The sequence below is a fragment of the Poecilia reticulata genome, linkage group LG6 (genome assembly GCF_000633615.1).
Source record: "Poecilia reticulata strain Guanapo linkage group LG6, Guppy_female_1.0+MT, whole genome shotgun sequence".
Classification (NCBI taxonomy): domain Eukaryota; kingdom Metazoa; phylum Chordata; class Actinopteri; order Cyprinodontiformes; family Poeciliidae; genus Poecilia; species Poecilia reticulata.
This window is the reverse complement of record NC_024336.1, coordinates 27,920,629-27,947,779: the sequence shown is the minus strand read 5'-3', so window position 1 is coordinate 27,947,779 and position 27,151 is coordinate 27,920,629. Positions and strand designations below refer to the sequence as shown.

Sequence of the window (27,151 nt, the reverse complement as noted above, 5' to 3'; positions counted from 1 at the left end):
TAATATTTTAACTCAGAATTCTGTGTCTGGCGGAAAAACCAGCAGGTTTTCAGTGGGATTCAGTGCAGTGGGCTCTTAGTTTTTCCAGAGCTGTAGTTCAGAAGTGCTGATGCTGCCCCAGGATGCGTGGCGCCCTGGGTGGCGAGCCACATTGAACATCTGAGAAACGCACTTTGGGATCTCCTGCATAAAATCCCATGAGAAAAACGTTGAGAGTATGAGCAAATACTTTAATTTATTTTTTATTTTCGCCTAGCATTTAGCAGGGAACGAAAACCAAAATCTGAGGATTTAATCTTTGCATTTTTCTCAAGTTGTTGTCAGATTCATGAACTGTTGCATAACCTCGTGCTGCCCCGGCACTAAGCCCGCTGGGGGATTGTCATCCAGCTGAAACGGACGCAGACGCGCATGTGCGTTTGGCACCGATGTGTCGTCAGTTCGCTGGATGTTGACGCAGCGATCTCCAGAAGGTGTGTGTCACCGCACGCGCGCTCGTCCACCGTCTGTGCGCGCGCCCCTCCCTCCGTGACTCGCAGCATCACCGGGAGCCCAGCGATGCTGCTGTGAAGAATATATTTACGCTTCACGACCAGAGGAAGAGGGAGAGAGGAAGAGGCAGGCGTGATATCTGAATGCGTAATTCGCGGTGGGAGGATTTGATGCGTGAGCTTGCGTGAACGCGGTCCCGTTTGGAGACATTTCCTCCCGACAAGCCGCTGATTTTTAGGCGCTGCCTGCAGCTGCGGTTGACGTGAAAACGCGTCTTTCTGCGTTGGATTTTTCCAAGGGCACCGAAATGCGGCAGCGATGAGCTGCGAGCCAGCGAGTCGGTTTGAGTTGTCAGAGTCTCATCCAGGGTTCGAGCTCTCCTCACTTTGGTCCACTGCCTGATTTTTTTTTTTTTTTTTTTTGGAGAGGGGATGCGACGTCATGAGCCTGATCCCGTCTGACAGATGTGTTGCAGCTGCTCAGGCACAGATCGTCCGATCCGGCGTGTTGTTTTAACTATGATTCTGTAAGAGGAGGAGGAAGCCGGGAGAAAAGCGTCTTTCGACATCCATGTTCGATCCCCTCCTTGGTGCACGGACGGATCGCAGCCCGCATTCCATTTTCGGCTCTGCATAAGATGATACCTGGATCTGCCGCATCAATGCTACCGTCTGCAGAAGCCGCGAAACTGTACCAGACCAATTACGTCCGCAACTCGCGTGTCATCGGACTCCTGTGGGCCATTTTCACGATCCTGTTCGGCATCGTTAACGTGACCATCTTCTCGCAGCCCTATTGGATCGGGGATGGCGTGGACACCCCGCAGGCTGGCTACTTCGGCCTGTTTCACTACTGCGTCGGGGACGGACACTCCCGGGACCTGGACTGCCAGGGCAGCTTCACCGAGTTCTCCGCCATCCCGTCCGGTGCGTTCAAGGCCGCCTCCTTCCTCATTGGCATGTCGATGATGCTGGTGGTCACCTGCATCGGCTGCTTCAGCCTCTTCTTCCTCCTCAGCACCTCCACCGTGTACAAAATCTGCGGCTGGATGCAAGCAGCATCAGGTAGGTCCGCAAACCTCACCGTGCTTTAAATTAAAAATCAAACCGGTTTAGGGTTCAGTCGGTCTGTTTTTGTCATTTCTGATTGGTTGTGAGGAAGTCTTTTAACTGCGGGTGCACCAACTGGAGTTTTCTCACCGACCTTTAAAAAGCCGGTTCCGATTTTAGCCGATGTTTTTTTTTTTCGTCTGAAATGTAGCTAAAAATAGCAACAACAAAAAAAAGTTGCTGAGTTGGCAACAGTTAACTGCAAACATGGTGGACCGATGTTTCAGCCAAACGTCTGTCACAGCAGAGCAGAAGAGGATTTCTGATCATCAGAATATAACCGAGTTTTAGGCCTTTGCTGAGGTAGAAAACTGTATTGGATAAATCTGACTTCACACGTAACCTTTAATTTCCCCCAAATTAAGCAAATCTGCGCCGATAAATAATCGGCTCACCCCTATTTTAAACCCTCATGAAATACGCATTTATTTATCTATAAGCTGATTACATTAACCTATTATTGGTGTTTCAACACCAATCAAGTACAACAATTGGAAATAAGTAAATATTGTCTTAAAATGTAGTTGCAGAACGGAATTGGCTGATTTTCCTTTAATCAGTTCTGATCAGTCTAATTATGAATTTATTTCAGATTTTTTTCACTTCCTGCTCATTAAATTAATCAAAACTAAGAAATCCTCCCATTTTCCATCTCTAAGAACCTGTTGCATATTATTGATCTTCTGTTTCTTATTGTGTTTTCATCTGAAGAGTGCGTCTGTATTTATACCTTGCTGCGCTGCAGGGATGCACTTGTTACTATTGTTGCCTCGCAGCACGAAGATCAAATCGTGTCCAAAGTCCATTTTTATAGAGTTTGCATGTTTTCTCCAGCTTCCTCCTCCTCCAGATAAGAAAACATGCATTTCAGCTTCATTTTTCAGTTCCTAGTGTTGTTCTCATGTTTTTCTCGTTGACTGATGGAAATAAGTGCCAGAAGCCCTGCAGGAATTAAGCCGTCAGGAATGGAAAAATGTCTGGTTGGATAAAAGATTTTCATATAAATTTAAACCATCAAAGCCTTAAAATTCATCTTAAACTAAAAATAAATCTTTATATTGGAGAATATTCTTAATATAACTCTGATCAAAGCTTACACTAAGAAAATATAATTGTTTAAACAAGTATGTATGACCAATACACTGATTTGTATTAAAAGTAATTGAAAAGCGGATGAATAAGTGAAAGGCGGTACGTAGAGTTCGGTCTGTGGTGCTGAAATGTTTTAGACATCTTGCTCTGAATCCAAGTTACTTTCTGACTCCGCTGTTCTTTTTTTAAACGCCAATTTTCAACAAGAGATCACGAATTGTGTCCAAAACATTTTAGTTTTTTTCAAAAGAAAAAACAAAAACAACTTTATTCTGATATTTCTCAATAAAAGCAGGTGGACATCACTTGGTTGTTTAATTTACACACCAAGTAACTATACTCTGCATAATTTGAGTATAATTTATACTCAGCATAAATACTAAATATTGTTTGGACTACAGAAGAACTTCATCACAGAATAACCTTCTGCATATTTTGCAAACTTTCTACTAAATACCCATTTAGCTCTATGAATACAACTAAAACTGCATCATTGTCCCATTTTAAGTTGCTTACATAACACACAGCGTGAATCTAAGCCAGTCTGAGCCAATCACAAGACTTCCTTCTGATTTCATGCAATCAAATGTGGACAGTACATTTAAGAACAAATCAGAGTAAAGGTCGACGGCTGAGCTGCAGCATTTTGTCGTTTTGGTGAAAGTCATCATTTCATCTGAAGAGTCCAGGCTTTGCCAAGCGTTTGGCCTCTCCGCTGTAGCAGCAGCAAAGCTTTGAGTTTGTAGGCTCACACTTAAAAAACTGAAAGAAGAGAAAGACAGGAGTGGGAGCTATTTCCCAGAATGCTTAGCGGCATGTTTCTGTCTCCTGAGGTGGAAGTGCGTCACGTTGATCTGACTCTGGTGTTTTATTAAATGTTCATTTTAATGCAATTCTCAGTTAGCAAAGCTTGAGGATAATGTCCTGATCACACTAAATGTTTCTGAGCTGAATTCATTGGGATGTTTAATAAAATTCATCATCAGACCAGAAATTTAGTTCATGCAGTTTGAAACAAGAATTTAAATTATTCTAAAGTAAAATAAGTATTTATTTTAACTTGACGTTGTGAGTGAAATAACTCGGTGAGGCCAGTTTTTTAGTTAAAACTCACAATTCAAGAATAATGAAGTTAAAAACAATGTTTAGACAATTTGTCTTTTAGTTGTTAAATCAACTCCATGAACTTTAATTTCTGAGTTAAAACCAAAACAATTTTCTTGTGACGTAAATTGCATTTTCCAGGCAGCAGGTGGACTTTAATTTTCAGGTTAAACCACCTGTAAGTGTTTTACAGTGCAGTTATTTTTTGGAACAGCTCCATCTTGAGTTGTTGTGTTGGGCTGAATTAAGGCAATAAGCTTCTCTAATGAGGCCACTGCTGGTTTCACTGCAAGATGAGAGAGAAAGCTAAGAGAAGAGGTGCTGGTCATGGCAGTCTGACACAGGGAGGCCTGGCTCATTAGCGCTGTCAAACATTATTACTTAGCTGATGTTTAAACTCACACCTTTCCTGAGTGGCCCACAGGGAGGACAGGTGGCCCATCAACATCCACACACCATCAGCGTGACGGTGATAAACGGCACGTCAGCCTGCCAAGAAGAGCGCAAAGGAAAGACGAATTTGTTTTTGTTTCCTTTCACAGTTTGTCACCTTGAAGGATTTTTGGAGCGCAGTGTACGTCAAACCTCGTGGCTCTGAACGGATCTAAAATAAAAAGTGACGGAGGGTCAGCCTCCGCTTGTTTTCTGCCGTGCTGCTGCTGCTGCTGGAAGGCTTGGAGGACATTAATGACACAGTCAGTATTCAGGGCACTGCTCTCTGCTACATGGCATCAATCTTTCCTTCTGCTCCTGCGAGCATCATCACGCGTCACTCCACAGACGCACATGCACAGAGATTGATGCTGCAGCTTTGAGCTAGCATGCTAACAACTAACAAGGTTATTTAAAACCAAATGATTTTGAAAAGGGTTGCAAATTTGTCATTTTATATTATGAACTGTTAGACATGAGGGAAGACGATGCATCGTTTTTATATTATGACAGTATCTGGAAACGTTGAGATGTTTTAACCAGGCATTTGTTATTTAAATGCATCCATATTTTAACTATAAACTGCATTTTGTTGTGATATAGTTGGATAGAACCAGAATATTACGGACATTTGGTTCTCAATTTTCTTAAATGAAAATCTGAAAAGTGGAATTAGCACTTTTATTTACTCCAACACGTCTAAATAAAATTCAGGACAAAGCTTAAAGCTAAGCTAGTGTTAGCTCTAAAGCTAACACTACTAACACTAGCCAACACTGGCTTTACAGCTTAACCCCAGTATTAGCTGGTGTTAACCTGTAAAGCTAACACTAGATTTAAAGCTAACACTTTAAAGCTATTTTTTAACTTTACAGTGTAATGTAAAACATCACTAACATATCATTTTACATTAGTGTTAAGCTTTAAATTAGCTTTAAAACTACTGCTAGCTTTAGAGCCAACACTGGCTTTGTTTACTGTGAGTATAATGTGTTTAAGGATATGTGACATGTTAGCTTTCAAGCTAACATCTCACTACATACCCTTAAACAAATCATACTCGTAGTAAATCATAGCAGTGGCAGTATCATTCTGTGGTGGTTAGTTATTTTTGCCAAGAAGAAAAAAAGAGTCAAAACTGAGATGTGAAAAGATGAAGACTAGCAGCGCTAACTGTAGCCGTATGGAGACTTAAAAGACACTATAGCTTGTAGCTGTAATGTGACGAAATTTAGAAAATTAAAAGGGTTTGAATATTTATCAAGTTATCGTTGATGCAGTGATTCTGTTCCTGATGTCAAACGTGCTAAGAATTGCTCTCTGCTTCTTTTCGGTGATAAGTAAGGGAGAACTGACACATCTTCCCTTCCTTTTCCTTGGAATAGTTTTGTGCTGAATATTTAATAAAGTGGCGAGCGTCCAGGACTTGTTAGAAGTCTCACACCGTCTACATGACAGCTGGAGCTGAGTGCACAGATCTATGATGCATCCATAATGGAGCCAGATTCGTCTTTTAGAGCAAATTCTGGGCGTCTGCAGGTTCATGGCATGGAGATGTCAGAGTGTGCTTTTTCTGCTGAGCTGAGCAAACCGAGACTTTTCTCTCAGCCCTTCCATCTTTGCACCTCTTGTTTTCTATTCTTAAATCTGTGCAGCGTGTGCTCATCTTTTCTCCAATCGTTGAACCGGAGTCATTTTGAAACCCGCAGACCAGATAAAGAATATTTTGAGGCCATTTTTAATCACCTCTACGTTTCATTCGTGTGCACGGCGGCCGCTGTGGGGCTTTTAAAGTCTTACTCCAGTATAAATAAAGTATGAGGTTTTCCTTTGTAGTGAGATTTTGTATGGGAGGCCCTTTCTGCAACATTTGCCTGGTTGCTTTGATTGTAGCCTGATCTGCATGAAACAAACTTCATGTGAGATTTTGTATTTTTTCAAAAGCTCCATTTCTGCTCCATTCCCTACATATGTTCTTAATTTACAAATTAAAACCCCTTTCTCATCCATTCATCACTTTTCCTCATGTAACCATAACCTAACTGCTTTAAACAGCTCTGCTCCCGACTGGTTAGAGACAAACCTAGTATTTTAGAAATGAAGCGACTTCTAATGACGTAAGGTTTTATTTGGGAGTGTCAGAGTTTCTTCTTCACTTCACTTTCATTTTCAAGTTGACGCACCTTCGAGTGTTTTACAGTGTACACATCATCTCCCCTTTCCTGCCACTGTTTTCTCTGAAAACAGCTTTAACGTCAGAGGTGGATCTGAGCCGCTTCGGTTGTGTGTGCAGCAGATTACTGAGGCAACAGGAAACCGAATCTCTGGGATTTTCTCTTTTGCTCTTAAGATACAGGTGATAAACGTGAAGGTCCGACTTACAGAGAGGTCGGTTTATTCGTCAGGTTCATCTTTGAAGAAAACACCACAACAGAGTAGAAATTAAAACGTGAATTATTTTTTTTATTGAAATGCAAAGTCTGACGCTGCTTTGATGGAGCAACTTGACTCTGTAGATGTTCATATTCAAGGTTTTTTGTGATCCATTTGTCCTTATAACAACCAGGGTTTGGTTATTCATCTTACATTTTAAATAGAGAGAAACTGTTAAATTGAATTATTGCACAAAGGCTCTGATGAAGCATCGTCACCAGGACAACTATTACCCATCATCCACCGCACGAATATGACCTCCATGGAAGAAGGCATTGAAAAAGAAGTGGAGCACTGGAAAAATACTAAATAAATACAAAATGTTTTTTTTTTTGTTGTCTTTTTTTCTGGTGCAAATCTCTCAGTTTACATGAAATAAAACAAAACTAATCTACAAGTAACTTTTCATCAGGTTATGAGCTTGTTTTCAGTAAATAATTCCTTAATATTAATTAAAAATGTACTAATTCTACTGGCAGATTATCTCAATAATAGGGCTGTGTGATAATATCAATTTTGCGATATATATCGATATTTTCTTTCCTAGAAAAAAAATCGATATTCATCCGCAAGTATCGTAACATCCAACTGTCACCTTGCTCACTCACTGCTTGCTTCGCTGGGAGAGTGATTTGGTCATCAGGCGTAGACAGATTCCTTCGGATGTTAAGTGTTGAAAAGGTATCAAACTATTCAGAGCAGGTATTCGGTTCACTTTATTTACTTTACAAATGCATGTAAGCTACAGTTTGTACTGTTTCAATGAAAAGAAACATGTTTTCTCACCACTTCTTTGATTCATTTTGTCCAGCTGTCGACTTTAAGTCTGTGTCCAACCAGAGCCAGGTATTGTGTAGTTGGTGCTTTTAATCAGTTTTCAGTTAAATTAATTCAATCAACTCTATAACAGTCACAAAATGTCACCAAAATCACTCTGTCCCTCTAAAATCTTTCAGAAAATCGCAAAAGTGTATTATATTGCATCGCTTGCTGAATATCGCAACATATATTGTATCATGAGCAGAATATTGTGTATTGTATCGTATCGTGAGATTATTGTATCACTACAGCCCTACTCAGTAATAAACAAAACATTTTTAATCTGCCGATAGAATTAGCACTTTTTCATCAGCATTAAGCAGCTTTTAACTTAAAACAATCTGTTATCCTGATGAAAAGTTTTTTTTTGTTTTAATTCAAATGTACTTCACCCTAGAAACCAGTCAGAAATATTTGGTAAGATTTTGTGTTTTAGCAGTGACACAGTATTATTCTGACTTAATCAACCGAAACAAAAACAAAAGATCTTTCTGTGGGATTAAAAACCAAAACTTACAGGCAGAGAACCATAAAATGCAATTGTTTTATTCTTTTTAAATTCAACAGTTTCTCAGCGTTTTATTCATTTTTTTTGTAGATGTCTCCTTTTTACCTGCAAAACTGGAAACGAAACATATTTTAAGACAGCAAAGAAGTATAATTTCTTAATCATTTTATAAATATAACACCTGCATATTTTCTTTGCATTTTTTCCATTTTTCTGTGTTTATTCTCAGCAACAAGGCCAGGATAAAAAACTACTGTTTTATTTAGCCAAGTTTAATCAAAGTTATTTCAGCAACAGGCAGTTTAAATAAAAACAAAAACACAAAATCATACGGTCAATTAAAACACTTCATTTTTCGTCGTTGCACATCAAAAAGTTGGTTAATGTTTCACGTTACGGCTCCAAAACGACTCTACGCAGGTGGGACTTTAGTCTTGATTTAAAGGAAATCGGTGTTTCTGCTGTTTTGCACTTTTCCAGAGGTTTGTTCCAGATTTGTGGTGCATAGAAGCTGAATGTTTACTACCAAAATCTGCAGAGAGTCACTGGACGTTTGTGGTTATGTTCACTATGAACTGGATTAAAAGTGTCAGTATCTGAAGCATGTAAATAAACTAACAGTTACAGGAATTCATATTTAAATCTGATTATGGATTATGAAGCCATTTTGCTTCTGAAAGTTTTAAAAAAGCTTTTAAATGTTTTCCAGCTCCAAGCATGACGTTTGAACTGATATTTACAGTTTCTGTGTGGACATCTTGCATTTTAATGTTAGTTTAGATTTCAGTGGTAAAATAAAACTGCATGGCCCTGACCTGACAGTGTGTCAAACTCGAGGCCCGGGGGCCAAATCTGGCCCGCCGTAGCTCTTTATATGGCCCTCTAGACTCCAAAATAAACTGCCCGTTGCTGAAATAACTTTGATTGATTAAACTTGGCTAAATAAAACAGTAGTTTTTTATCCTGGCCTTGTTGCTGACTGAAACGACAATTAATAAAAAGTCACATTTAACATCATAGATTAGCATAAAGGGCTGCACAGTGGCACAGTTGGTAGAGCTGTTGCCTTGCAGCAAGAAGGTTCGATTCCCGGCCTGGGGTCTTTCTGCATGGAGTTTGCATGTTCTCCCTGTGCATGGTGGGTTTTCTCCGGGTTCTCCGGTTTCCTCCCACAGTCCAAAAACATGACTGTCAGGTTAATTGGTCTCTCCAAATTGCCCCTAGGTGTGTGTGTGCATGGTTGTGTGTCTCTGTGTTGTCCTGCGACAGACTGGCGACCTGTCCAGGTTGACCCTGCTTCTCACCCGGAACATTAGCTGGAGAGGCACCAGCAACCCTCCCAAACCCCACTGAGGGACAAGGGTGTAAAGAAAATGGATGGATTAGTGTAAATATTGTACAAATTCCTTACAAATATTTCAAAATAAGCACCACAAAATCTGTGATTTTTCATTACAGAAAACCCCCAAAATGTTGAATGGACTGATCAGTGTGAAAAGATGTTTAATATTATTTTATTTTAAGAAACACTTTTTGAATGCTGATTTTTTTTTTTTTTTTTTAGCAATTCAATGTTTTTTTTTTACTACATTCTGGCACAACCGGCCCTTGAAGGACATTTTTGACTTTAGATTTGGCCCAGAATGCAGCTGGGTTCATCATCGCTGCTCCAGCGTCTATCATCAGCCAGAACTCAAAGGTCTCTTTGATCGCCGCGCGCCTCGGCGGTTTTTATCCTCTGTGGAGGTTCGGCTGCATCTGGAGCCGTTACATAAGCGCTCTCTCTGCTCCACCCCGACTCTCTGCTGCTTCACTCGTTGCGGTTTTACAGCGAACCCCTCCCCCCGCTGTGCACCCTGCAACTCTGCGCACCGAACTCTGCTTTAACCTGAACCCGCCAGGTCGGCTTTAGCTGCACCTATGCAGAGATTTTGTCACCTTAAAGGACGGACTTGATCAATTAGTAGCACATCGACAGCCTTGCGTTACGTCCTGGGGTCCATGTTTCAGTGTATCGTCTGAAAAGTCCTAATTATTGAGTGTAAAGAGAGATTTAACTGAGAAATATGGATGTAATCAGTGTCGCTCTACACCAGTGGTCCCCAAGCTACGGCCCACGGGCCGGATCCGGCCCGCCGCCACATTTGGTCCGGCCCCCCGAACAATACCAGAGAGCATTCAGATTTTTTTTTTTTAATAAAAAAATTTCCAAGTTTTTTTTTCTGTCAAAGTTTTGACTTTGTGAGCCCAGAAATGTCCTTATTCTTTCTAGAAATTTTCTGAGAAGTTTGAGTCAGACTAGCATCAATGTTGAATCCATTTCAGGAGAAGAAAAGCAAGTTTCTGAGCTCCAAAAGTTAAAAATTTGCAAAGAAAAAAAAAAAAAGAACAGAAAATTTCTAAAAACTCCAAAATACATCATTTTCTGGTGTAGATTGTTGTGATTTTGCAGTGACAGAAACAAAACATCGTTCTAATGCAGTACTGTCCTTTGTTAGACTTTCGTCGAGTCGTTTTGGGCCGAGACAATCAGAGCACTTCCTGCCGCCTTCAGGGGAAAAACGCATCACACTTCTATGGGAGCATAATTTGCAAAACTTCCAACTTTTCTTTTTTGAGGAGAACAGAGAGGATTTGATGAAATAAAGCCTGTGAATTGAGTTAAAAGGTAAATTCCAGGCATGATGTGCTTGTTGGGCAAAAAAAACAGCACAGAAGTTTTTGTTGAGTGGAATATAAAAGGAAGCCCGGAAGCTTCCTGCTTCCCTCCAGCAAACCATCAAGTGTTTGCCAGTCGCTGAAGCAGAAATAGACTTGGACTGGAGACAGCTCGTCTCAAAAACACGCTCTTCTTCTTCCAGGGGAGACTGTCAGAGTCACTTTGAAAAGTTCCTCTTGCTCTACTTTCAGCTGCCTTTTTGACACTCTCACGTTAATTTCATTTTTAGAACCGTCTTAAATTGGTGTCCAGCTGTCTTCAAACATATTCAGTCTAAAGTTTGACACTTCTTCAAGCTAATTGTCTCCCATTGCTATTAGAGTATCTCGTCTCAAAGCTCTCATCATGGAGACGTCTCTTTGTTCGCTTTCCCCCTCATAAGGCTTGTGCAACTTCACGACACATTTTCACACCTCATTTATTCTCACTGCGTACATAATACGCTCTTAATTGCCCCATTTATCTACAAGTGATTAGGGCATATTATTGTCTCCGTCTCAGGCCATCTCTCAGCGTATCCGGTCATCGCTGCAGCCTCTGAGAAGTCTTAATTATTGAGTGTAAAGAGGGACTTAACTGTGAGAAAGATGGATGTAATCTGCCTCATCGTTTGCCTGAGAAGCTCACAGAACGGAAAAACTGAAGGGGAAGTTCGAGTCAGAAAAGCTTCAGCCGTTGAATCCATTTCAGGAGCAGAAAGAAAATCTTGTTTGGTGGTGAAAACAGAATTTTATGTGAGATGTTATTAGTGGAGATGTGCCGATCAGGTTTTTTCCTGTCGATACCGATCACCCATGAGAGCTGATCGCTGATACCGATCACATAATTATTATTATTATTATTATTTTTTTTAATCATAATCACTACCGGTTACATTATGTGGAAAAAGGAACCATGAATTCACCTTAATTTAGACAAAAACTTGTTTTTAATAACTTTTTCCAAGAAGAAAACTAAACAAAACAGGCATTGTGCAAATTGTACTGCTATCAATAATACTATCTTTAACCGAGTGATAACACATGAAGGCTCTGAAGAGGCTAAATAATAATAAGAGCCAAAATAAAACCTCTCAACATTGCCAAAGAAATTCAAGTATAAAACTCAACATTCAAATGTTAAATTGCTTTTCGGTGTGTAACTATCTAGTACAGATTATTGACCGTGTTTTATTTAACAGATACTTTCTGCCCAATTTATATCGCAGTAAACATGAAAACCGGTGGCCTACGATGGGACACTATGGCAGATAGAGAAAGAGGAGGGAGGAAATTTCTGCCAAAAAAGAAGAAATTAGGAGGCTAATTTCAGAAATATTCTAGAAAAAATTGGGACATTTCAGAGCTCTGAAATTAAAAAATTAGCGAGAAAAAAAACGTAGAAATTTTCTAGAAAAAACAAGGACATTTCTGAGCTGTAAAAGTCGAACATTTGCAAATAAAAGAAAAGTCAAAACAAAAATTTTCCAGAAAGTCAGAAATTTTTCAACTTAGTTTATTTTTTTTCTAAAAAATGTCTGAGATTAAACTCAAATTTTCTGATTGTTTTTTCAAGCAGAATTTTGACTTTAGGAGGTCAGAAACTTCCACTTTTTTTTCTTGAAATTTTCTGAGAATAATCTAAAAATGTCTACATTTTTTCCTCTCAAACATTTGACTTTTGGAGCCCAGAAATTTCCTTGTTTTTCTAGAAAATTTCTGAGATTAATTTCAAAATGTACAAGGTTTTTCCATGTTTTTTTTTCTGGAAATTTTCTGAGATTGATCTAAAAATTTTTCCTCTCTCAAACTTTTGACTTTTGGAGGCCAGAATCTTGTTGCTTTTTCTAGAAATGTTCTGAATTTAATCTCAAAATGTCTTTTTTTTTCCTAGCCAATTTTTGACTTTTGGAAGTCAGATTTTATTTTATTTTTTTTTTAGAGAATTTAGAGAATTTGCTTTTGCTTCTGCAGAAGCAAAAGCTTCTGCAGAAGCTAGGCAGAAGCTTTTGCCTAGCTTCTGCAGCCCTTGCCGAACAGGATTGCTGCAGAGGGTTTGGCCTTTCGGCCAGCCGCTCACTGACCTCTCCGCCTGCTGCATGGAGACAGAAACTCGTAGAGACTCGCTCTGTGCGCAGGGCAAGTCACAGCAGGAGAGAACCGCTGCACGGCTCCCCGGCTCTGCCAGGACGTGGCGCTCAGCCTGGGGCCTCCTGCATCCAGCCTCAGCAGTGTGAGTCACGTCAGGCGCCTGCATGCCTCCCTCCGCCTGGAGTTTTCTCTGGAAACAGACATGCAGATGAAAAGATGAAACAAATCTCTACGGGGCTGATAGGTCACCCAAATCCCAAGCCTAATTTTTAGGCTGTTTTAATTAAAGTAATGAACATCGTTTTATTTTTGACACACTTTTGACTCCCCTACCTTCTGTTGTGAGAAGGCAGAACCCTTAAAATACATGATGTTAATATAAAACCTGCAGGATTTTCAGACTGATTATAAAACTGAGGCAAACACTCGTTTGGATATTCATACGAAACCCTGCTGGGATAAACGCTCAACGCAACCAGCAGGAAGTTTGCTCTGATTTTCTCCTGAAACGACCTCATCACAGCCTCAAAGCCTCACTCTGGGAGTTTAGCAAACATTTTAAATTCTGTCCATCATGGTGAGAAAAGCCCAGAGGTGCTTTGAGTTGAGGGACTTTCAGTAAAACACACACACAGTGCTGTGAAGAGACATCCGCCCCACAGAGATTTCACTTATTGTTTTTCAAACTCAAATGTTTCAGACCAGCAAACACATTTTAATATCTTAAAAACACAACCTTAGCTTATCCCAAAGTCAGTCCTCCAAGAAAAAATACATTCATCAAAGGAGGGGGAAACTTTTTAAACCATCATGTCACTTTGTAAAAAGAAAATAAAAAAATAAGCCCAGCTGGAGGGTTTTTAAGCTACTTGTTTAATGTCAGTTTAAAGCATCACACTTGATTTGACTAGGCCATGCCAAAACCTTCTCTTCTTTTTTTAACTCTCGTCACATTTGGAAGTGGACGTAGCGATGTGCCTTAACGCGAACGAACTTCAGCTTAAGGTCCGACGTTTTCATTCAGGATTTTCTGCAGAATTTCTGGTTTGTTAAGAACAGCAAGAGGCCGAGGTGTGAAACGAGCACAGAACCGCCGTGTTTGACTGTCAGCATGACGTCCTTTTCTGGGATGGTTTTTCAGGATAAACTACTTGTTTTTTGGCAAAGTGCTCTTTTTGGTCAGCTCCGCTAGTTTTGGTCAGCGCTACCATTTTTCCGCAGTATTGATATTAAATCATGAACAATGAGCATAACAGCTTTGGATGAGTTGTCAAAGTGCTTGGAAGACATTTGTCGGGTCGACCACTTTGAGAAGAATCCCCACTTTATTTTTATTTGTAAATAATGAAATAACTGCATTTTATGTTTTGAGTTTGTAGCACGTTGTGAGAAATGTCAACAACTCGTTTCGCGTCCGTTTTTTAATTTGTTGTTTGGTTGTTGTTGAGATCTTGTAGCCTACTTCATGTTGTCAGACAGGTTCTATTCCAGCGTTTTATAGATTCTTCGTAATCAGGGCTGAGTGTCGCTAATGAAACTGAAATGAAAAAATTGGAAAATCATAATTTAACAAGAGGGGCGATCAAGACTAGTTTGGGAAGTTTTCTTACCTTTTATTTAAAAACATTTTTTTTTGTTTTTACTCTCGTAAATTCCTCAAGCACACTGCAAAAACACAAACCCACCAAGGATTTTAGTCTAGTTTCTGACAAAACTAACTTACAAGTAACTTTTTTATAAAAATATACGAGCTTGTTGTAAGAAAATAATTCCTAAAATTGCTAAATAAGCACTACTTCCATCTGCAGATTATTTTAATTATAACAAAAGTAAAATGTCTTTTTATAAGTGAAATAATATTCCAGTGGTACTAGCTATTATTTACTAAGAACAAGCTCATATATCTTGGTAAAATGTTATTTGTAAATTAGTTTTGTCTTACTCAAATTCTAAAATACTTTATTGATCCCAAAGAGTTAAATACATATTAAATATGTAAACATGTTTGCACTGGAAACAAGACCAGAGATGCTTCAGATTTTGTGTTTTTACAGTGTCTAATGTGGGTTTATTACACAGCCCTGTTGAGAAAGACTCCATGCTAAATCTTGTTGGTCACAGCTTTTTAAATACAAGGAGAAAACAAAGAGAATCACAACAATAATAAAAAAAAAATGTGTTTGGTAAAACTGTGATTCCCATTCTCGCTCTGGATGTGTGACCAATGAAAGAAAAGGCCGACAACACGCAGCTCCGTCCGTAACGAGCCACAATCAGACACGCAGCTGCACATTGACGGCGTTACAGCAAAACAGATTACAGGGATGTTTGTGTTTGTTGGCAAACCAGACACACAAATCCAATTCCGCTGCTGCTGCGGAGGTCACCGGGGATCCACGCACCCGTAGAGACGACGGGAGGATGCGTGACTCTGGGATTTATTGGCCTCTTCTGGAAAATGAGGAATTGTGTTTGTGACAAATCCAGAGTCCTCACGTCCTCCTGTGCCATCTGCTGGTGTGCCGTCAGACTTCCCTGCAGCGCTCTGCGTACCTCAGCTGCCCTGCCTTATGTAAGCTGCCAGTGTGCCAGCAAGCTTTTTTTTTTTACTTCTTTTTTTCCCCCAGCTGCTTCATCCCACTGTTCCCAGGAAATGGAAAAGACTCAACAAGGCAGGTGTGTGTGGGAATAGAAGAGAATATACTTTATCCATCCCCAATGGGAAATTACTTATTTGTTGACAAACTACTCCATCTAAGGAGTTAAATGTTAATAATATAAATATAAATATAACCATAAGAAATAAAGTTTATAAAATAAATACAGCTCTGGAAAAAAAAAAAAGAGCCCACTGCTCTAAACCCAATTAAAAACCTGGTGGTTATTCCACCAAATATTGATTTCTGAACTCTTCCCGAGTTAAAACATTAGTATTGTTGAGTCTAATGGCTCCTGGCAGAAATGACTTCCTGTGTCTCTCGTGGTGCATTTTGGTAAAATGAGTCTCTGGCTGGGCTGCACAGTGGTGCAGTTGGTAGAGCTGTTGCCTTGCAACAAGAAGGTTCTGGGTTCGATTCCCAGCCCCGGTTTGCATGTTCTCCCTGTGCATGCATGTGTTTTCTCTGGGTACTCCGGCTTCCTCCTACAGTCCAAAAACATGACTGTCAGTTGTAATTGGTCTGTCTAAATTGCCCCTAGTTTGTGTGTGCAAGTTTGTTTGTCCTGTGTGTCTCTGTGTTGCCCTGCGACAGACTGGCGACCTGTCCAGGCTGTATCCCGCCTCTCGCCTGGAACGTTAGCTGGAGATGGGCACCAGCAACCCTTCCGACCCCACTAAGGGACAAGGGTGAAAGAAAATGGATGGATTTTTTCTGGCTGAAAAAAAGAATAAATGTAGAAATGGAGAGCCGGTCTGCCAAGAGGCTCCAGCATATGGCGGCGATGACGTCAGCATCGTGTTAGGAGCTTCCTGGTGTCTGCACACAGGACTGAACGATGGCTCAGACCCAATCCTCACAAACTGTATCCAACACACACATAACACACGTCCTACCTCATAATCAGTCTCCTCACTCTCCCTGCCCGATCTGCCCCATCTCTCCTGAGAACGGGAGGTAAAGAGCAGGATTATGCAGTCAGAGCTAAATTATCTTAGCTCTGACTGACAGCTGCTTTCTGTCAGGTGTGCTGCTGTTTCTGAGAGGAGGTGAATCTGCACTTCAGCATTTAATACTGTATGTGGTGAGCATTTGTCACTGTTAAATAAAATGTTACTGAAAATACCTTAACTGAGCGATGACAATCAGTTGCTGACTGAGCTAGCTTCAGCTAATTTGTATTGCTAGCCACTTCTACTTACCAGGGTAACGCCGATATCAACCTCATTGTCGATGGTTTCGGCTGTCAAGATGGCAGGTTCTTCTAAGCTGCTTCTGTGACTTCAGGCGCAGATGGTTTATTTTAAAAATAGCTTGTTTTCTAGTCATTTTCAGTCCGTTGTTGTAAACATTTAAAACGCTCCGACTGCTGCGTTTTTCGACTCCATTCTGTCGGACGTTTTCCCTCCACGTCCTCAACCAATCAGAAAGGAGCAGCTGAATAAGAAACCAATCACAAAGCAGGTAGCCATGCGCTCAGCCAATAGCGGTGAGCCTCAGATTTAATGGAAAGACCGAGAAGTTTACGGCAGAAGGTGACAGGCTGATCCCCATAAACTAATGTTATATACTCGCTGGACACGCACAGATTATCACTTAATTTGGGATTTTGATTCAAACTGGCCTATTATGTGAAATCTGAATCGAGCTGGGTGCCCAAATTTAGTATTTCAGGAATCTTGGAGAAAAGGAGGCTAGCTAGCTGCAAATGCATATCAAACATTTGACAATTACATTTTTAATTAAATTTTTTTTTTTTAAGTTAAAAGTGAACCATTTTTCTTTCTCTTCCCAGTTTTGCACTGCTCTTTGTTGTGTAAATATAAAACATGAATAAAATACATTTACAAGTTATAGGCTGTAAAATTATAAACTGTAGAAAAGTTCTAGTAATGTGAATATAGTAATTTCAAAGGGGTATGCTAAAGCTCTGATGTATTTAGTGAAATGTTTTGTTATGCAAGACTTCATCTGGTGAACTGGGTCTGCGTTTTTAGTGTTGAGTAATTGAGGATTAGTGCCTTCCTGGCACACTGTCACCAAAACATGTTCTCTTCCTGTTATTACAATCTGTTCTCTGAGATCAAACCTGGCATACTCAGCGCCCACTATTGGTTTGATCCAAGCAAGTGCATCTCTTGGAGATTAGTTTTTGTAATTTAATACGCAAATGAGAGATTTCGTGACCAGTATTTCTCCGGCACTGCAAAAGCAAAATTTCACCAAGTATTTTTGGTCTAGTTTCTAGTGCAAACACACTTGAAGTATTTAAGACAAAACTAACTTACAACTTACTAAGATATGTGAGCTTGTTTTAAGTCAATAATTTCTTAATATTAATGAAAAAATACTTGTTCCACTGGCAGATTATTTCACTTTTAACATGGGGAAAATGTTTCGCACTAGGTGAGATAATCTGCCAGTGGAACTAGTATTTGGTTGCTAGGTGACATCCTGGGCTTGGCTGGGGTTGCTAGGAAACGGCGAACAGTGACATAAGTGAAATAATCAGCCAAAGGAACTAGTGCTTTTTAAAACAATGTTAGGGAATTATTAACTTTTTTTCCAGCTCCTATATCTTGCTGAAAAGCTAAGTTAGTTTTGTCTGATCTCAAGTTTACTGAGATATTTGCGCTAGAAACTAGATAAAAATACTTGGAAACAGATCTGGACCTGTTCAGATCAACTCTGAACAGGTCAGAGTTGATCTGACCTGTTCAGGTGATCAACTCTAAGGTATAAACCTTTGCATTGGCTCATCACAGCCGCTGTAGTTTCTGAACATTCAATAAATGACAAACTTGGACTAATTACCTCGTTCTTTGTGACTAACTAACATCAAACACAGAATATATTTTTCATTAAGTATTTAACAAACAAATGGCTTCTTCCACGATAATTATGTGAAATTAAATTAATTGTCTAATATAAAAAATAGTTTGGTGCTTTGAGCAGAGGCTTGTCCTTTATCAAACAATTTAGTTTTTTTGCTTCTTATTTAGTGGAAATATTGATGTTGATGAGATTTTCTCCAAAATAATAACCTTTTTCAACCTTTATAGCTCCACTGTTGAAAATGAGGCTCTAACATTCACAAATGAAATAAAATCCAGTCCAACATCTGGTATGAGGTGATTCCTCTGGAACCTGCTGGAGGAAAAATATCCCATCTTCAGAAGATGAGCTTTAACATAACAGAGCTCTGTGGTTCCTCCTATCAGTATGAGAGTCAGGGTGAGGAGGCGCCATGTTAGGAAGAGAAGTGGAAGCTGCAGGATCTTCAGAACAAACAGGTCATGATGCTGGGCTACTGATTATCCCTCTSTCTGGACACAGGATCAATAGAACCAGTTTAAAAKCTAAAAYGAATGGTTATATGCCAGACATGGAAAACTGGGATGCACTCCATGTCATGATGTTCATAATTTAGGTCTCATGGCATCTCAAGGTGTCAACATTGCAGCCAGTAGGCTGAAGGAAATACAGCTTTATTTTGTAGCGATTCAAGAGCTACCCAGCTTTTATCGCTTTGCAAAATAATAATCAGCACAGAAACTCCAAAGCACATATAAGTAATATGTATGTATATATATTACTTTGTCATAGTACCCCCAAGAATTTAAAACTACTTTCACCCCTGTATATATACACACATACTGGCATATGCTGCCACCCCTGAAAATATCCCTGCCACCCTCTTGCCACCCCATAAATATTTTTCTCGATCCGCCCCTGGTTCCATCAAAAATGAAATGAAATAAGGGTAAAAACAACATTTTCTATAACAATCTCTCACCTGCTTCACAGCTCTGTAGCTCTATCCACTCCACCTGAGCCTCCATGTAATATTCATGATGGTATCGGATGAAGCCAAGTCCATGTGGGGGACACAGAGAAGGATCTAGAAAAAGCTACAAAAAAAATGCATGAGAAACCACAGAAGCAGACTTTTCTCTCATCTTTTCCATTTCCTCCCACTGTCCCTCAATCACAAAGCAGTGAAACCAAATGCTCAACAAAACTGATAGATTGTTATGTAAACAGCAGTTCTGACATTTGCCAGTCGATGCATTTCAGTGTGTGTAACCAGAAGAAGAAAGAAGAGAGCCTGCTTCAGAAACAGCAGTCCTCTTCTGGATTTAAACGCACGCGTCAGCCGCGGTGACGTTCGCTTTGAAGCCGAATCCTGAGGCGCGTTTGACAGACAGTGATCCTACAACATCTGACGCTCTGGTGGAGATGAGTGACTCAGGTGCTTGTGAGGCCGTATCGCTGCCTGTCAGGGCCACGTTTAAGTCTCTCCTGTGTGAAATGGGTTTGTTGTGTAATCTGGTGCTGCTGCCTGCTACAAGCCAAGTGAACTCCTTTCATTCATAAAAGCTGAACTTGTAGAGCAGCACTAATGTGGCTGCAGCAACCCAGAGATTGACACCAATGTTTTGTTGCGTAAGACGGAAGGGGTTTGTACTGGCTTGAAAAGATATCAGGTGAAATTAAAGTTAAACCAGAAACAAAATGTGGTTTTGGGGTCTTTATTGCCAAACTTAATTATTAAACACAATTTGGAGAAGTGCACAAAATAAATATTAAAAGAACAATAAAACATGAGGATAAACAACTGCAGAGGTGCCTACCAATAAATGATTATTACACTGTAAAATACTTTAGCCGCATTTAGTTGTGTCTACTATCTAAAAAACAATGTTTGGACAACTTGTCTCTTGTTGTTAAATCAACTTCATGAACTTTAATTTCTGTGTTTAAACCAAAACAGTTTTCTTGTGACTTAAATTGCATTTTCAAGGCAGCAGATGGACTTTCATTTTCAAGTTTTACAGTGTGCTGTCTTTAGCCATCCAGTCCGCCATTTCATTCCCCTTTAACCCTGTGATGTGTTTGTTGTATTTCAATAAATATATCTGGTCTATTATCTAACTTATTATGTTGCAACTAGTCAATGATTAACTAGGATCTGAGAAAATAATTGATTTTGATTTTGATGTTGAAATTGACGTTTTTCTGATTCTGTTTAGATTTTTAAAAAGCAACTAAAAACATTTTTATTTTCCCAGTCTTTTATTTCTTGATTTTATTGTGTTTCTTATGCTGGCTTTATGTTTTGTATGATTTCTATTGTGCAGTGCTTTGTGATATTATGTCTGTGAAAAGTGCTTTATAATTAAACTTTACTTATTTTAACCGTCTTTTACCCACTGAAATGCTAAAAGTTTTTCTCAGACTTCTTCTTACTGAAGGCTACCGACCAAAAGCAACCAGTCAGAGCCAGGACGAAGGTCTTAGCACTGTCAATCAATCTAGTGTACTCGCTGCTCAGTGTGCTAATGGGGGAAATACAGGAAAACCGTTTATCACCAGTGGCCATGCTAACTAGCCGAGCATTCACCCCAAGCTATGCTATCTGCTAAAAGATAAAAGGTTGTCATGTGAGTCGAGTACAGTTACTCATTCCTAAGAGTTTGTCCTCTGTGACGTCTGAGTTTTGTTCAACATGGCAGTAAATGAGTCAAGTCAGTGGTTTGCTGGTTGAGTAGTTTTTGCTCTTTGGATTTCCGTGTCAGTATGAATTAGTAATGACAACAAAAACCAGAGGGATAAGGAAGTAACGTCTACAACAGATGATTCCCACTGTTTCTAAGGTATGCTGCATAATCTGGAGCCAAGATACGGCTCTGTAATTCCTGCACTGCTCACTTTCTCACACGGATATATCTCTTAATAATTGATGTAGGTCAGGAGTATTGGGGCTGCAGAATAACTAGTTAACTGCAGTGTCTCTGTGCTGCGAAGGATTTGTGAGAAATGTATGAATATTCCCTTTTAAGTCTGTGTGGCAGGTGGCAAACTACAATAAACACATCATCAAGAGATGAAACGCCAAAAAGTGTTTAGGGAGATAAAAAATAGATAATTTTATTATTTATGTAGGCTGCACTCAGGATAAATGTACAGTCAGCTCCTTTTCATGAATCCTCTGCTAAGATGCAGCAGCACCGCCTCAAAGGAGATCTGCATTCAAATTAAAGATGAGAGGAATTTTACCCTTCGGGCCAAAACTAACAGAGACCAGCGCAGGCTCTTGAATTTCTGGTGTTGCAGCTTCGCCTCAGAAAGGAAACTCATTTTAAATGAACATTTGAGAGTCTTTACACTTCAGAGAAAGCTAAAAGCTGTATGATTTCAAGAGAGGGGGTCCAGGTTACAAATGCGACCTAATGCAACAAAATCCACGCTTTCATGGGTTTCAGACACCATGACTCTCCTCAGCTCTATTTTGGTGATGACTGTCTGCTTTTCCGCCCAACTGACAAAGGGCCGGGAGGAAAATCAGCAGGATAAATGCAACACCATGCAAGCACAGGAGAGGCTGCAAGGAGATTACACCTCCACAACACCAGTTCCTCTCTGGGTTGAGCCTTAAAATCAATTATTACACTGTAATTTAAAGATGCAATATGTCAAAAAATTTTGTTGTTTGTTTATCTGTGAAAAGACCTTGCTGTCTGAAGAAATGCCCCACTGCTGATGGAAAACACAGTCAGAGCCGGGAGGAGGGACTTAGCACTGTCCATCAACCTACAAATCTGGAACAAACTTCCTGAAAACTGCCAAACAGCTGAAACACTGACTTCCTTTAAATCCAGACTCAAAGCCCAGCTGCCTAGAGTTGCTTTTAAAACATAATAAATGTCACAGTAATAAATATTTTGATGTGTAATAATGCCACCAGACAAAATGTTGCTGACTACGTGTTTCATGACTTGGTATTTTCGTGTTTTTATGATGCAAAGCTCTTTGAACTGCCTTGTTGCTGAAATGTGCTATAAAACAAACTTGACCTTGAACTTGAACTACTCACTGCTCGATGTGTTAATGGTGGAGAAACAATTTACTGTTCCAGAAAAATGGTTTATCCGTGTCATTGGTGTCCATGCTAGCTAGACTAGCATTCACCACATCAGAAAGAAGCTGCAGCTCAGCAGAGAGAAAGGGGGTTGGAATGAGCACAGCCACAAGATTGTGATTAACACCACTAAGCCCCGCCTTCTGGCTCTGATTGGTTGTTTCCAGTTAGCGTTGGGAGACACAGAGGAGCTTAATTTTCTTTTCACAAATTATCTGTCTCATATCAGACTGTCACAACGCAGTGACAGTTTCAACCAGAGGCGCCTGCAGGATATTATAGGAGGAAACCAATATTATCACTGCACAACCTCAACCTCGTCCCCCAAGACGTCACACGCATCATGTGCATGTCGCAAAAAAACACCACACGGATCCAGGTCATATGCACATAAAGCACATGGTCCACAAAAACAGCTCATCTAATCTGCTTTGTTTTTTGTTTTTTTTTTACAAATTACACTAAATAATAAAGACAGGAAAGCAAAGCCTACTTGTGTGATCCACGGTATGGAGGTTGAGGTTCCCAGGTTCAGGTGGTGTGTCAGACGTCCAGAGGAGGAGAAGGTGAAGCAACAACGTTTGCTTAATTTGGACTAGATTTAACTGATTAACCCGCAGTCTTAGCGCATGCTCAGGATGAGAGCAGCAGATGTCACGGTCGGCCAACTGGGTGATCCATGAGCTCCTCAGTTTGTGAAACCTCAAAAAAAAAAAAAAACGCTCATAAACCAGTGACACAGAACCGCACACGGTACAAAGTTCAAGCAGGGATCACACAACTCCTCTTAGAACTACGGGAGGATTCAAACTCTGCTTATTCGTTTTAGCGCCAAGCGAAATAAACAAAAGTGAACTGACCAATAACATTTACGTTTAGGACGGACATGTGACCACCTCCACAGAATTCACTAAATTGTGTTAATAGTAAAGAGGGTTAGACAACAAAAAATCCAGTAACCTCTTTTTTACTTAAAGAAAACTCTCAAGGTACGAACAGCGCCTCCAGCTGCAGGCATGCTGGTTTCAACTATTGTGTAGAAAGATATATTTTAAGGTTACATACTGCAGCTCTAACTTCTGTATTTGCTCTGTCTTCTCTCTGTTAGGTGTCTGTCTGGTGCTGGGTTGTATGATCTATCCTGACGGCTGGGATAGCGATGAAGTACGGCGGATGTGCGGAGAGCAGACGGACAAATACAGCCTGGGAGCTTGTTCAGTGCGCTGGGCTTACATCTTGGCAATCATGGGCATCCTGGACGCGCTCATCCTCTCCTTCCTGGCCTTCGTCCTGGGGAACCGGCAGGACGGACTCATGACGGAGGAGCTGCTGGCTGAGAGCAAGGGTACGAATATGTACCATGATCTGATGACATTTGATGCTTTATCTCCTTTAGGAATATCAAATCTAGTGTTTGGAAAATCTAAGAAGAAAATCTAAGAAGAACTGATCTTCAAACTGTGTTCAGATTAAATGCTGCAAGCAGATTTACAGCTAAATTTACTGCCTGCATTTAAAGCACATCTCAGGACCGAATCTTGAATAATCAGGGTAACAAAGGGCGGCTTCTTCTTTCTGGCTTTTTTAAGTGCTAACCTAAAAACTCAGTTTATTCAACTCTTGGAGGCTTGACTAAATTAATAAAAAGTTAACACAACTTACTGCTGCTGTAAGTTTATCTTTCACAAACTCACATTTAGGTTCAAAATCTAAAACTGGATACATTTATTTCACTTAAAGAGTAGAAGAGAGTAGACACAACTAAATGTTTTACACTTTATACTCAGAGGAAGGAGGAATATTTCAATTCATGCGATGAGATTTGCCTTAAGATTAGTCTTTTGATTTATGAAAACCCAAGTGGTTTTCACCAGACTGAAAATAGAAAATAAACACTAATTAAAGAAGCAATCAAACTTGAAGGAGTTTGGCAATTGGAGCTAAACCATAAAATATCTGGCGCTCCTTTTGTTTTTATGGGCCACGAAGCAATACTAAAAAAGTACAGCTTAATTTAGAAAAGCTTAAAAGTAGCATTTAAATGTAATTACAGGAAGAACACAAGCCAACATTGGTCAAATTAATAGTCATAAGTGAATTTTCTCTTTGAATTTGCTGAACGACTATCAGTGTGATTAAACGCAGGGAATCACTCTAATAGTTTAATTGCTTAGTATGAGTTTGGGAAGAATAGTTTGGGTTTTTCTACATTGGAAAGGAACCATCTGATCCCAGGTTAAATATTAAACATATAGTAAATATTCACGTGAACCAGAACTAAACTCTTGTCAACTGGGAGACAGTATATTATTTGTGTTGATCTAATTTTCTCTTTATTTCTGCTTTTTCACAGAAGGAGGAAATGCCTAATTGATGTTTAGGTAAGTTAAAGGAGAACATATTAAAATGATTTGCATCCATATAAATGGTCTCTTGAGCATCTAAAATACTTTTTTAGTTCAATGAAAGCAACATTTACAACAACATCCACTTAATTCTCATCCATATGTGGCACAAAATTCTGAGCTACAACAATAATAATACATTTAGTTGTACTGCACTTTTCTAAAAACTCAGATATTTACAGTGTCTAACTTCATGACAGACAGATTTCTACATTTCTGACAGTGAATTATACAGAACTTGCAACACTTTTCACATTTTTAACAGCACAAACACAAACTACATATATTTTATGTAGTTCATGGAAAATAAAACTCTTTAATGTGCTTTGCATTTGATTTCAGCTCACTGAGTTGATGTTTTTTGACCCAAATTCTTGATTGAATCTTAATTGCAGCTGCAGCTCATCATTGTGCTGCTGGCTGTTGTTCCTCTGAACGGTGAAAATTAGCATTTTTGCAGAGAGATGTTCAACTTGGAATTTTGTTTATAACCTATTTCTGCTTTAAACTTTCCCCAATTTTTTTTATATCTAGTTTCTAGTGCAAATATCTTATTGAGCTTGAATTAAGACAATACTAACTTAAAGGTAATTTGTCAGCAGCATATAGGAGCTTATTTTAAGTAAATAATTCCTTAATATTGGTGAAAAAGTACTTGTTCCTTAGGAAGATTATTTCACTTCTAACATGGGGAAATTGTCTTATTATAAGTAAATTTATCTGCCAATGGTGCAAGTAGTTTTTCACCAATTTTAAGGAATTATTTACTTAAAACAAGATCCTGCTGAAGAGATACTTATAAATTAGTTTGGACTTATTTAAAGTGTAATAAGATATTTGCACTAGGAATTAGACTAAAAATAAGATTTGGTATTTTTGTGGTGAAATGCAATTAAAATAAGCGCCAACATCCTTCTACTTCCTGTCGTCTTCTTTGTATTCTCTGCCAGTAGCAACATCCAGTTGTTGATCACATGACCTGTGTGATGCAAAATGAGAAAAAGGGTTACCAGTTAAGTTTGCAAAAGACACAAAAAACTTGATTTGTTTTCTAAATTGCCGTATTTCCGTCAAGCACATTTATTTTCAAAATTCTCATTTTTCTAATTATTTGGTCATCGGAAACAGAGCTACTGTTCAGTCAACACACGTCTTTCTCTTGTTTTCCTGCAGGTTCGCTTCGCTCCGACTGTCCGTTCCTCTTCAGTACCAGTCATTCAACAGCCTTTTCAGGAAAGCAGACAGAGGCAACGGTGAATTGGAAAACAATGGAACCAGACAGCCTTCCTGTTCACCACTGTAACCTACCTTTGACGTTCATCCGTCCCGCTCCCCTTCATGGTTTCCAGCACTTAGACGGAGCCCAGGGCACCGTTTATCATCTAAGGACCTAACCCTTGCACACCAATGCACAGACCATGGCAAGGGCAGAGACTGTTATTCTGTGGAGAGGAACAGCATTCATATGGAATATGCTTTATCCAAGTACCTGAGACATTGAAGCTCTTTCTGCATAACCACACATGTTCCAACTCTCACACCAGTCTGTACACAAATGTAATTACAAGTATTAACCTATGTTAACACCAAAATGTGTGTGTCACCGTCAGAATGAGTATTATGTTTTATTTGTGAAAAGAAGAAGAAAAAAAACAATTATATCAGATTAATCTGTAGTGTTTAGGTTAAACAAAGTTAAGATTTTACTTTACACTCTCTCTCTCTCTCTCTCTCTCTCTCATATGCTACTTTATTTCCCTGAAAAAGATATTTAAAACTGTTTTGTAGTGATATTATCATACGACAGACAACTAGAATTACAAAGTGTGTACAGAGAATATTTAAAAATGATCTATAAGGATTTTAACTGCACCCTATTTACTACCCAACTTTGCACAGTGCTCAAGTTTGAGAGGGGCGTTAATATTTTGCTGTTAGTGTATCTACACTGTGATGGCGGCTATCTGAACTGCCAGCTGCAGGACTTCTAGCTGCTAAATGAGTTTGACTGTATGTGTGTGTTTGATGAGAGCATGCACGTACACACAGCATCGCTGTCAGTGTGTATTGAGTGTAATAGTTTGCCAACGTCACACTCAGTTAGCCGTCCTCTTGTGTATCTTATAACTGTGTTTGTCTCCAGGTGGGTCTTTCTTTAACGGCCTGGCTCTGTTTGTTTCGTTGGGACGTACAGGGTAATGCGGCGGAGCGACAGGCGCGGCTGACATCTGAACTCAAGTCGAGATGAACTTTTGAAGCCTGTCCCAGCCTCACTCATGCATATGTTATTGTGTAAATAAATATTCTGTAGATATTGATAAATCAGTACATTAGAGCAACTAAAGAGATTCCTTTAAGACTACGAACACTTAATAAAGGTTTTCACTGTA

At 39.5% G+C, this 27,151-nt stretch overlaps 1 protein-coding gene and 1 long non-coding RNA gene across 3 annotated transcripts; one reads left to right on the top strand and one right to left on the bottom strand.

Moving 5' to 3' along the window:
• Positions 1 to 27,151, top strand: LOC103466396 (lipoma HMGIC fusion partner-like 3 protein). The gene is made up of 4 exons (XM_008411931.2): positions 1 to 1,556; positions 23,465 to 23,701; positions 24,710 to 24,737; positions 25,935 to 27,151. The coding sequence occupies exons 1-3, from the start codon at positions 1,130 to 1,132 to the stop codon at positions 24,724 to 24,726; spliced, it is 681 nt and encodes a 226-aa protein (XP_008410153.1). The 5' UTR covers positions 1 to 1,129; the 3' UTR covers positions 24,727 to 24,737; positions 25,935 to 27,151.
• Positions 3,887 to 20,137, bottom strand: LOC103466395 (uncharacterized). 2 transcript variants are annotated; one of them, XR_001776729.1, is made up of 3 exons: positions 19,231 to 20,137; positions 12,771 to 12,967; positions 3,887 to 4,286 (listed from the first exon to the last, which is right to left on the bottom strand). It is a non-coding gene; the product is annotated as an uncharacterized LOC103466395 (long non-coding RNA). The 2 variants fall into 2 exon arrangements; XR_533941.2 differs by lacking the exon at positions 19,231 to 20,137 and adding an exon at positions 16,637 to 17,123.

Excerpts from the sequence above, each read along its gene's own strand:
- LOC103466396 (XM_008411931.2), top strand. The coding sequence starts at position 1,130 with ATGATACCTGGATCTGCCGCATCAATGCTACCGTCTGCAGAAGCCGCG. Across the intron at positions 1,557-23,464 it reads CTGGATGCAAGCAGCATCAG|GTGTCTGTCTGGTGCTGGGT; the intron begins GTAGGTCCGCAA and ends TCTCTCTGTTAG.